This window comes from Anolis carolinensis, chromosome 3, assembly GCF_035594765.1.
Source record: "Anolis carolinensis isolate JA03-04 chromosome 3, rAnoCar3.1.pri, whole genome shotgun sequence".
NCBI lineage: Eukaryota > Metazoa > Chordata > Lepidosauria > Squamata > Dactyloidae > Anolis > Anolis carolinensis.
Genome location: NC_085843.1, coordinates 101,457,749 through 101,470,651, shown reverse-complemented (window position 1 = coordinate 101,470,651; position 12,903 = coordinate 101,457,749). Strand labels below are relative to the sequence as shown.

Genomic DNA, 12,903 nt, shown 5'->3' with positions numbered 1-12,903 from the left:
CGCCCCATCTCCCCAGAGGGACTCGGGGAGGCTTACATGGGGCCATGCCCAGACACGACAGCACAAACATGGGAATTCCCTTCTACAAAATATCAACAAATGCCGTGAAAGGAAGGAAGACTGTTTGTGGCTGCCAGGGTATTTATTTGTTTGCACAGTGTAAACATATGTGTATCTATACACATACATATTAACTATGATACCCTAATCATTTTGAAGGGAAAAAATATCTGTACTTAAGCTGATAAAACTGAGTATTTTTCTTGGCATATGTCTTAGGTAATAATAGGTTCCGGTTCTATGGTTCTAATCAAATTTGTTTTAATTTTGATTATAGTTTTGTTGTGAAAAGAATGAAATGAGAAGGTTTTTTAATCCTTAGTAGAAACCTGAAATTAAATGCCATGCTTGCAAGTGGTGTATTTATGAGATGAATGGTTGTTTCTTCTATGAGCTGTTCAGTGTTCTCACAAGGTAAATAGGCAGTCAATCATTTTCTTTATTGATTTGAAGAAAAGAATAGTATTAAACCAACGGTAAACTGGGCATGTGTACAAACTGTTCCTAGTCATATTGTTACCTTTCTATATAATAATTAGGACCTGTCAGATCCTGTGAGGACACTCTGTTCAGATTCTTATTGAGATTGGACAGCCTTGCTTTAGAACATAAATGAAATTGCACAGCTTGTATATTGCATAAAAATAACTAATATGCAGATAACACAAAACAAATTCAGGACAAAATTTCCCATGTGGTACACAAAATGGCTTTTTGCAATCCAGAAGGGAGAGCTCATACTCTTTTAAATTGCACTGTTTTGCCACTTTGAAGAAAACCTCTGAGAATTTCTCTGCCAGTGTTACACTCTACTGCTAAGCAGAAGTAGCCACAATTAATTAAAAAATGGTCTAAGGGTAAAAAGCATTACTGCCTGAAGTAAATAATGTCATATAGGCATAGATCTTATATAATTCATTCCAAAATGATCAGAGGTTTTGTGTTTATAGTAACAATACTGTTCAAATCCTTCATGACATTCCCTGCTAGTCTTCTGTCTCTCTCCCTCTCACATGGCTTTTGATGACACACACACACTTGCGTGTGCGCACGCGCGCACCATGTTGTCTTTCAAGATTTGGGGTGAAATTTATTTATTTAATACTTCTCTCCTGCCTGTTATCACAGTATTTCAGGCCAACATACAATATGAATAATTGAAAAATATTTTCTGATTATAACATACTTAATTAATACTTAATAAGTTAAAACGTATTAAACATAGTAACAATAAAAACCACTTTAACATGTTGACCTGAAATACATTAGTCCCCAAAGGCTTGACCAAAAAGCTCATCTCTAGAAAGAAACCAGTGTTGATGCCAATCAGTCCCATAATAGGAGGACATTCCAGGAGTGTAGTGATACAACTGTGAAGGCCCTCTCCCATGGTCTACCCTATAGTATTTCCCACTGTTGTTAAAACACAAAGAAGGATCCTGTTGGTAGATTTAAATCCTTGAGCAACCATATATAAGGAGAGGAGAAGTTGGATAATCTGTATATGAACATTCTGGCATCAGTTCATAGACCAGGCATGTAGCGAGGAATCTTTGGATCCACCAGATGTTTGTTTCTTGTATACTGGTGAGAGACAACCGATTAGTACGGTAATGCGCATACCATAGGAACATGAAAGAGACAGATCTAGGTAAAAGAATACCAAGACACTGGGTGAAATACTGCTACCTGAGAAATATATGCTAGATCAATAGATTCAAACAGGGTAAGGCCAATCGTATCACAGAAATATGGTTACTTACACACAGTACTGTAGAGAGAGGACATTCTGTATCTGACACAGTTTTACATGCCATATAACAATGAAAGACACAGGGCTAAATTCAACCCTAATCCTATTTAGAGTAAATCCATTGAAATGAATGAGGCCTGTTGATCATAAATAAATCCAATTAATTTCAAGGGGTTTAGTCTATATGGGATTAATGTTGAATTTAACTCAACGGTGGGGATCATTTTGCTGGACTGGGAGCCCGAGCAGTCCTGGTGAGAAATGCGGGGAATTTCAGTCCAGCATAGTTTCCACCACAGATTTAACCCATGAAATTTCATTCATGGCAAGTCAAGTTACCACTGGGAACCAGACTGATGAAGAAGGGATATACTGGTTCAGACATCTCTTCCACCATCATGAAGCATGAAGCATGAACATCAGAAGATGTTAAGGACTATAAAGAACTGTATATCATTCTGTTTCTTTGAAGAATTATTATCAAAATGTGTAAACAACATTGACTTTCGAGGGAGCACAGAGGTATTTTCACACAATGAGAAACTCATGTCCTGGCTGAAATCATAGTTTGGATATTTTCTAAGGCTTGTTCACTTCAGTGTATGGGAAATTCCCAAGATTTTCAGGACCTTAAACAGAAACTTTTGGGGCTTTGTCATTTTCCTATAATATTTTGAATGTTTATGTTCTTGACATTCAGTTTCACCCCCAAAAGGCATTAAGAAGTGGGAGGCCAAGAGTGCAAAGTCTGCAGTTAATAGTTGTTGCTTCTGTTATTGTGTCATTGATTCCAAAGCATTTTGTCTGCAAATGACCTTTAACATTGTACTGCATATTAGGAAGAAGGGTATAAATGGAGGACACACATAGAAATTTGAGAAGGAGATGAGAGCATTCTGGAATGACTACAAGCCAGAGTCATCCAGCATTAGGCCCAAGTTACTTTATTGTCTTTATGAATATTATATATAATTTGTTTGATCTTTTTCTTCTCTGTCACTCCTAACCAGCAACAGCTGCTGATCAACTGATTTCCTTTCCAAATAGAAGTGGTAGGGTTAAGCATGCTATTTCAAAAAATGTGTAACATAACCTGTATTTTTGCCCTAATTATTCTGACTGCCAAAATGCACTTTTACCTGAGAGAGCACTTAGGGGCATTCATTCCTGCAGGAGCAAACAAAAGTGAAGCAGTCTTAAATACCAGATCATCTCTGAGTATAGGCAGACTGTCATTCTATAACCAGTGAAAAAATGCAGCCAGCTGGGCTTAGAGGCAAGAAGGAGTACCAATACGCAGAGCTTTGGAAGCTGGCATTCAATAAGACTGAGCAGAATAACACGTCAGAGCCATCTGTGACTGCCATCCAGAGCAGTATCCTTCCACTGCTCACAATAAATTCAACAAGTCATTTATAGTCATTAGTCTTAAAAAGGACTTCCTAAACTCTGACACTAAAAGGGAGCAGGCTTGGATATTGACCTCCTCCAAAGGACAAGACCTGGGGTGCCTGAACAAGAGGCTCCCAGAAGACTAGCCAAGGTCTCTCTTGAAAGGATCTGGATAAATTGGGACTGCCAAGATGCCTATAGAGTGGAGTCTCCTCAGAAATTCTCAAAGAAGCACTAAAAATACTATTTAGATAGTGATTGTGAGCAGCCAGGATGGTGCAGTGGTTAGACTATAGGACAGTGGTTCCCAATCTGTGGACCATGGACCACCAGTGGTCCCCAAGAACTTAAATATGGTCTGTGGCCTCACTGTTCCACCATTGCAAGGAGAGCAACTGGTCTTGTGAAACCCGCTTATAGTGCCCAAGGCAACAGGGATGTTGGGAGTGGGGAGGCTGACTACCCAGGAAAAGCATGACAACAAGCCTCCTGACTGCTGCTTCTCCTCCTCCTCCCATCCCTCCCACTGAGCAGAGCTATTCCATGTGGCACATTGGCGTCTTCGTTGTTGGGCCTGTTCCTGGGACTATTTGTGGTGCTGATTCAGAAAATTGCATTGGATAGACCACCTCAGCTCTAGATTATTAAATATGGTTTTCTGTGGGCGAGCAGATGCCGACTACTGGATGTCATATGTTCTGTATCAGAAACTAGAGCTGATGTGGTCTATCAATGCAATTTTCTGAATCAGCAGAGGGCGGGAAAGAGGGCAGCTGCTGGGCGCACGCGGCCAGTTCCACAGCTGCTGAGTTCCCATCCTCCAGGTCTCGTGCCCCCCTCGCGCCTTCCAGTCCCCCCACCCCACTATTTTTGTGTGTGTGTGAGAGGCTTGTCAGAGCAACCAAGTGTCTCGTGCCCCCCCCCCCCGCGCTGCCTGTCGTTCTGCGCAGGCGCGGAAGCGGCTTGCTCCCTTCTTCGCCCGCCAGGCACTTTCGGGTCGCCCCGAGTTGGCCCCGGCGAGGCGGCGGAGAGGGAGAGCGGGAGCGGGAACGCGCGCGCGCGCTCTCGCGGCCCCGAAGCTAAGAAGGAGCCTGAGGAAGAGACGCCACCGCTGCCTCTTCATTCTCTGCGCTTCTTGCTTCTCTCTCTTTCTGTCTACCTCTGGGCCGCTGGGAGAGATGCTGCACGGCCAACTCCTCGCCGGAGGGGGGTAGCAGCTCCCGTCCCCGCCAAGGCTGCTTCTGCTGCTTCTGCTGGGCAAGGAGGAGGAGGAGGAGGAGAAGGAGGGGAAGGAGACCTGCTCTGCCAAGGCAGCCGCCTTCTCCCAGGCATGGAGCTGCTGGAGTGAGGGAGAGAAGGGCGGGCGAGGCGAGCGGGCAGAGCTCGAGCGGCTGCATGGATGGATGTGTTTAGCTTTGTCAAGATCGCCAAGCTTTCCGGGTAGGTCCGTCGCCTCCTTCACAGAATGTTTTGCTTTCAGGATCGCTCAAGGCTTTCCCCGTTGGTCTCCGGGCCTCCTGGCGACGCTGGCGAAAGAGTGAACCCGGTGGCCCCGGTTCAACTTCCTTGCGAGTCCCAGCCCTACTTTCCCCTGGGCATCTCTGTCTCCATCCTGAAGGCGCCTCCACCTCTTGGGGAAATGTGGCTTGGGATGCTTGGGAGCACTTGAGGAGGGAGCCTTCTTGAGTCCTTAGGGCAGGCCTGGGCAAACTTGGGCCCTCCAGGTGTTTTGGACTTCAACTCCCACCATTCCTAACAGCCGGTAGGCTGTTAGGAATGGTGGGAGTTGAAGTCCAAAACACTTGGAGGGCCCAAGTTTGCCCAGGCCTGATCTCCACTCCACTGTAAAGGTTGCTGTAGCCTTTGGAAATCCAATTTGCTCAACTCAGACCCTTCCAGAGGTGCCCCACTTTTGGGGTGCTCAGCCAGGATGGCGTTTCTAAGTTGGAGGTCGGGTTGCTTCAACTCTCCCTGATGCTGTGTCAGAAGCAGATCACGTTGCACACCATCAGGAGTATTTTTAGACAAGATGTGAAGCCATTGTCAGACTTTCAGTTCTGCTTGGCATTGCCCCCGACTGGGGAGTTGGTTGTCTTGATATCACAATTTAACATGGCAAAATGCATCTTGCCAATTTTAGGAGAACTTGGTAGTGTTTGTGAAAATATTGTCTCTTCATTCCCTCCCCACCCCAGGGTCACCTGAATGCAGTTTTTTTTTTTTGGGGGGGGGGGGGTTCTGTGAGTTTTCCAGGCTGTATGGCCATGTTCCAGAAGTCTCCTGACGTTTCACCTACACCTATGGCAGGCATTATCATAGGTTGTGCGGTATATTGGAAACTAGGCAAGGGAGGTTTATATATCTGTGAAAAGTCCAAGTTGTGAGAATCTTGTCTGTTGATGGCAAGTGTGAATGTTACAATTAATCACCTTGAATAGCATTGAAAAGCCTCATAGCTTGAAGGCCTGGCTGATTCCTGCTTGACAGAATTCTTTGTTGGGAGGTGTTAGCTGTCCCTGATTGTTTCCTGTCTGGGATTCCTCTGTTTTCAGAGCATTGTTCTTTATTTACTGTCTTGATTTTTTAATACTGGTAGCCAGATTTTGTTCATTTTCATGGTTTCCTCCTTTCTGTTGAAATTGTCCACACGTTTGAGGATTTCAGTGGCTTCTCTGTGTAGTCTGACTTGGTGGTCGTTAGAGTGGTCCAGCCTTTCTGTGTTCTCAAATAATATGCTGTCCCCAGATTGGTTCATCAAGTGCTCTGCTATAGCTGACTTCTTTGGTTGAGTTAGTCTGCTACCAGTATTTAACAAAATGAAAAAAAACCCTCTAAAATCAGGACAGTAAATAAAGAACAATATTCTGAAAACAGAGGAATTCTAGACAACAAACATTCAGGACCAACTAGCACCTCCCAACATAGGATTCCCCCAGGCAAGAAGCAGCCAGGTTTTGAAGGTGCAAGGCCATTCAATGCTAAGCCCGGGGCTGTGGTGCAGACGGGAGAGCAAGCCAGTGCAATTAACTGCAATGAATCACTGACCAGGAGGTCATAAGTTCGAGGCCCACTCGGAGCTATGTTGTTTGTCTTTGTCCTGTGTTAAAAGGCATTGAATGTTTGCCTATATGTGTAATGTGATCCGCCCTGAGTCCCCTTCGGGGTGAGAAGGGCGGAATATAAATGCTGTAAACAAATAAATAATAATAAATAAGCCAGCTCCATTGGCTGCCGATATGTTACCGAGCCCAATTCAAAGTGCTGGTTTTGACCTACAAAGCCCTAAACAGCTCAGGTGCAATTTACCTATCCGAACGTATCTCCTCCTATGAGCCCATAAGAACTCAGGGAGGCCCTGCTCTCGATCCCACCTGCTTCACAGGCGCGGCTGGTGGGGACAAGAGACAGGGTCTTCTCGGTGGTGGCTCCTTGGCTGTGGAACTCCCTCCCCAGTGACATCCAGCAGGCTCCATCCCTTCTAGGGTTCAGAAAAAAACTAAAGACATGGCTATGTGCTCAAGCGTTCAATGAATGAACTTTCGAGCTTGGCACGGTCAGTTTTTAAGATTCTGGATTAACAAGGTCTAGTGAATGAAAGGACATTACCTCGGTGCATGGTAATGTTTTATTATTGTATATTGGTTTTTATGATGTTTTAAATGTTTTTAGTTTTTAATGCCTTTTGTATTGTATTGTTGATGTGATGGCACTGTGTTGCCAATTTGTAAGCTGCCCTGAGCCCCCTAGGGGAGAAGGGCGGGGTAGAAATACTGGAAATAAATAAATAAATAAATAAATAATCAAGGTGATTCATTGCAACATTCACACTTGCCTCCAACAGACAAGATTCTCCCACCCTGGACCTTCCACAGATATATAAACCTCCCTTGCCTAGCTTCCAATATACCTCACAACCTCTGAGGATGCCTGCTATAGATGTGGGCGAAAGGTCGGGAGAGAATGCTTCTGGAACATGGCTATACAGCCTGGAAAACTCAAAGCAACCCACTGATTCTGGCCATGAAAGCCTTTGGCATCAGAATTTTTTATTTGTTGCAGAAGAGACTTCAGTTAAAGAAGTTGGGCCTAAGGGCTCCCAGATAGGTGAAGACACAACCAGACCAAAAGACATTTTACAATACCGTAACAACAATGTTTTTTGGAGGAAATTGTTATGGAAACTCAGATACATTCTCAATGATGTAAAAGAAGAGGTTACAGTTGCAGGCTTTTTGTTTTGTCTTCCAACAGTACCTGCCTTGGACTGCACACAGAAATAGGTTGCACTTTCTGATGCATTGGTTGACATGCCATATTTACCACTGGCCTTTAAGCACTTCAGTGTTACTCACTGAAGTGGAATGTAGTCCAAAAAGAGCATTCTTGTTGCGGAAGTGAAGCATATATGCGTACTGTATTATTTCAGGGTCTTACAGGTTGTGCAGATGTCACATTGACAAATGGTTCCTTTTATAGCACAGTGTATGCTAAAGTTGGAAAATGCCACAGGTGTGGAATCAGATATTGCCAAGGTCTATCTCCAGTAAAATTACAATAATCAGCAAAACAACACATTTGTCATTTCCTGGCTTCCAACTATTTCTTTCCAAGGAAATCACCATTTACACTTCCATTGAGTGGAAAGCAGTGATAATGTATAGAAACTGCTATTATTTGATATGTAAGATTTAACTGGTTCACCTCACATTCACTTTTATACCATATAATTCTTGTTAGGATGAGTGGATCTATCAGATTTAAGAGATATTCTCAAATGATGAGTAGCAGCCATCTTGTCTCTTCTTACCTTGCATTACAAAGTTGCCTGACATTATAAGAAAAGGCCCAGTAGATGATGTCAATTTTGTGTTTTTGGATATAAGTTACAATTATTGCAATTATTGTCTGTGCAATGTGATACCTGCATGTCTCCTGACCCGAAATACATGTCTGCTGTAAGGTATACCACTGATAAGATTTTAGGAAACCATTAGGAGAAATGTTATTATAAATGTAGTTCTCAAATGCATTTCATATTAAATATGTGGGATATTATGGATCATCAAATGGATGACAGTGGCCAATGTTACATTAAGCTAAATTTAAATCAATTAAGTGTTGGTGAGTACTAAGATGCAGAAGAAAAAGCATGAAAAAAAATCTAAAGAAGTTGGAGGGAAAGGGTTAGATGCTACAGTGGGACCAATGGTAGAGGTGGCAGAGGCGGCGGGTCGGGATTGGAAATGGATGAAAGTGGGCAAGTGGTTTATGAAAGGAGAACATGGGGCAGCAGTGATCCAGAGAAAATGTCAGTCGAATCAGTAGGAAACAGTTCATGTTTATGTCCATGTTTCCATACAGCAGCCTTTCATGTTATTGTAGAAATGATTCCTATTTTGTATTGGACCCTCTTCTTTACTTCATTTGAGGACAGGTAAATATGTTATTTAAAGTAATATATGTCGCTGTCTTCCTTAAGGCTGTGGCTGTTAAAGGCTCATATATCTCAGCTATCATGGACAGCGTTTGTTTCAGATAAGCAAAAGGTACCCAACAATGATGAGGGGGAGCTTTATATGAACAATCTGTGTGCCTCCAGATACAAATATAGACTGGCCTTTTGAAAAAAGCCAATTTCTTTCAGCCTGGGAATACAGTTTAACTCAGTAATCTAGAGAAGTACTGCTTCTGACATATTCTGATGATGCAAATTACATACTTAGAATCTGATTAGTTGATTTCAGTGGGACTTCATTCCAAGAAAGTTTGTTTAGGGTTGTGATGTTAGTCCCAGAATGTGAAATGCTTATGATCAAAATCTAATCTGAAACTTTGTGTAGTGCAACCTTAAATTTTTTTCTGAACATAAAATAAAAATATTTTTTATAGTCAGTTTTAGTGATGGATGTGAATTCAGCAATCTTTATATGTTACATTCATAGTATTTTGATCATAGGCAGATCTTTGGACATCTCAAAGCCAGAGACCATCCTAGTTTAGATATGCTGGTGGTTTTAGTTCAAAAAAGAATGTTTTTTAGTTTGGGCACCATAAGTTGCATATGACCAAGTTAGAGTACTGCTCTGTCTGGTTCAGGGCTGTCTGCAATGGTGACAGTTCTCCATAACTTCAGGAAGGACTTGTTCTTAACCTGACTGAGAGCTTCCAAACTATGATTTTTTGCATTTAGAACACATGCATTACCACTGATATACAATAATAGATATTGTGGGGACGTGTGTGGGATATGTGTATAAAGAACAGATATTTTAAATAAATACATTCAAGCTATAGCTTTTTTCCATAGTGAAAACATTGCAATGATTGATAGTTTATTTTCTCTCTTACATGAGCCAAGTGTTTCCTTTTTTGAAACAATGGGGTACTTTCTTCAGTGAGCAATGTGAAAATAACACTTCACTGATGCTTTGAGGGAACATGACATTTTGTTCAGTGAAACAAAAAAGTATATTTGGATGTGTGGTGTTTTCCTTTAAAGGAAGATTATTGGTAGATTTATAGATATCCATCTGAGTGCTTATGACATGAGTTTACAAATGAGTAGATGCAATACTGATACAGGGGTGAGCTCAGGATTAGGTCTTGTTGAGCGCTTCCTCTCAAGGTATTGTTTTCAAAGCCTTCATTCAGATATGGCTCTGAGCCATTCCTACCATTAGGCAGAGTAAGACCATTGCCATAGGCACAATCATGAAAAGTCAGCAAATAGTTATTTATTTTGTTATAGTTTGTTTTTCTGTCACATGGGTGACAGAAGGGTGATTGTGGCTTTTTCTGGCAATAATAACTTGCTAGTTTGGTTACTGTACACCCAGATTTGAATGATTAGGGACTGTCACTTGCGTCACTTCAAAAGCCTAAGTGCTTTGGGATTATGCTATCACAAATGAGGAAAGGCTTGGTGAGGTGTTGGATTCTCACTTCCACTGGCTGCATGTATTATGGCCTACGTGAAGTAGATGAAACATGAAAAATGTATTTGGTTTGTCAAGTAAGCAATTCCCTGGTAACAAAATTCCTATCACAAGCAGGAGCATCCAGAACATAGAATTAATCCTGGAATGGTTTTGGGACAGGGTGATCTTTTAATAATACAGTAGAGTCTCACTTATGCAAGCCTCTGGATAATCCAAGCCATTTTTGTAGTCAATGTTTTCAATATATCGTGATATTTTGGTGCTAAATTCGTAAATACAGTAATTACAACATAACATTACTGCGTATTGAACTACTTTTTCTGTCAAATTTGTTGTATAACATGATGTTTTGGTGCTTAATTTGTAAAATCATAACCTAATTTGTTGTTTAATAGGCTTTTCCTTAATCCCTCTTTATTATGCAAGATATTTGCTTATCCAAGCTTCTGCTGGCCCGTTTAGCTTGGATAAGTGAGACTCTACTGTACATACATTTGTAAAATCGTGGAGCTAGAAGATACCACAAGAGGCACCACGTTCAATTGTCATTCATGGCATAGCAGTGGCTGAAAGAAAAGGAAAGGATTTTTCCAGTTTAAAAAATTTCCTTACTTGACCCATAAATGAAATCTCTACTATAAATATGGCAAAGACTAGAAAAATTGCTTTTTATAACCCTGCTGTGGAAATAGCATTTATACAGCCTTTTCTCTGCAGACATGAGCTATGTTAGTAGTGCTGGAAGTCCTTAATACATATAATTCATTTCAATATCCCGCTACCCACTTGCAGCTTTTAAATTTCTCCCATTATCTGTAACACTAGCAGTAGATAATAGAAAAAGGGAGGGGGCTTTTTTGAAGGGGGGTTATTTTTGGGTGATACAAACAAGGCCATAAAACACTATTTCCATAATAACACTACTTTAGAAACACTGCTGTATCTTCAGAAACAACTATTGATCCTGATAAAGGTATTGCTCATCATTGTCCTGAGGAGCTTCTTTTATTTTCATGGAGCAACAGAGTCAGGACCATTTTTGAAGGTGTTCAGAAGGTTACCAATTCTGTTGTAGACAGAAATAGTTTGTCTGAAATCCATTTTATTAAGACACCACTTGGACATGACCTTTTAAAACATGAAGCAGTCTAATAAAATGATTACCCCAAACTATGAAGATTTCTAAGTGTTGCACAGAATCCTATGTATTGCACTGTTGATGTGCCTGTTTCACTCTGTCTTTGAAGAAAGGTGAAGGTGTAAGAACAGATTCAGCATGGTGCTAGTGGAATGAAAACTCTGTTTGTGTATTTCTGGTGATTATAACCATTGTGCAAAGATATCATATGTTAGCATTCACACATGGTCTGCATTGCATGACAAACTGAACATTATTGTTATACTTGTATGTATTCATATCCCACTTTCTCTCTCTCAAAGGAGATTCAGAGTAAACTGCCCTGGATTCGCTTCTTGCATTAACTTCAGATACACTGGAACTTGTCTGAATGTAATGCCACTGTTGTGTTTAGCCCATAGTATTTATAGAACAACAGAATAACCTCATTTATCATAAGTGGGGATTGCACAGTGTTGAATGCATCCTGCAAGAGAAACAGTGTTGAACCTTCTTTAATTAACTTTTTTTTCATGTCAGGAGCAACCGGAGTTGCTTCTGGAGTGAGAGAATTGGCCGTCTGCAAGGACGTTGCCCAGGGGATGCCCAGATGTTTTGATGTTTTACCATCCTTGTGGGAGGCTTCTCTCATGTCCCCGCATGGAGCTGATAGAGGGAGCTTATCCGCACTCTCCTCGGGTGGGATTCGAACCTGGCAGCCTTCAGGTCAGCAACCCAACCTTCAAGTCACAAGGCTTTTATCCCCAGGCCACCAGAGGCTCCTCTTTAATTAACTATCCCATCTACTCCCAGCCAGGCCTGACCTTACGCAGAAAGAGGATACCACATATTATTGGACAGTAATGTTTCATTCACAATATTTCTGCTAACTTTGCATGCAGTTTCACTCATGTATGCTAGGGGACCATTTAAATGTAATCTGGATAATTGGGCATATTTGATAAATCACAAAAAGCCTATTGCCTAGACTCAGTTGGATTTTGTTCAGTGTTCAGTATATAATAGGAATGTGTTTGGTTCTATTTTTGAGCAATTTGTTCTGGCCTTATCGCTGTTAAATTGACCAAGAAGATATTAGCAGTAAGGGTCCTTTTCATTGCCTGTATCATGAAGGGACTTTTAAAGGCAGGTTTTCTTCTTTTATGCTATTTTAGGTTATTATGGTAACCCAGCCAATTGTAATTGAAGACTTAGCCTGAAATTATAAGTGGATTGTAGATATTCTTGGGTCTGCATAAAATAACTGATGTTCTGTTGCAATTTTCCCAAATAGGGATTACAATGTAGTACATCACAATTTATCATCTAAGTGTTAAAAGAAATAACAGATTGGATATATGGATTAGGTAGCATCTCTTTTAGTAAAGATACATTCATTATTCTCCTGAATGCACAGGACCCAGTATGAAAATGTAAAAAAAAAAAAAAGGGAAGGGAAGGGATGCTTAAAACTAATAGTGCTGCTCTGTTTTTGCATTGTACCTTTCCTTTGGGTATGCTCACGTAGAGCAAGTGGCATAGTTAATTAACAACTGTCCTCCTCCCCTTCTCTCTAATTTTTTTTAGAACACCATGGTCAATAATAATAATAATAAATTAATAATAAATAAAACTTTATTTAT

The 12,903-nt window shown here is 41.1% G+C and overlaps 1 protein-coding gene across 4 annotated transcripts in view; it reads left to right on the top strand.

Annotated features, from left to right (window-relative positions):
- The window catches only part of frmpd4 (FERM and PDZ domain containing 4), a 404,084-nt gene that overhangs the window by 113,599 nt on the left and 277,582 nt on the right, over positions 1-12,903 (top strand). The window contains exon 1 of one of the 4 annotated variants that reach the window (XM_008107214.3): positions 4,177-4,645. The exons of the other annotated variants lie outside the window; for them this stretch is intronic. Within the exon in view, the coding sequence (XP_008105421.2) occupies positions 4,605-4,645 (41 nt within the window). The 5' untranslated portion in view covers positions 4,177-4,604. Of the gene's footprint in view, positions 1-4,176; positions 4,646-12,903 lie in introns of those variants that run through there. 4 annotated transcript variants of the gene reach the window in all.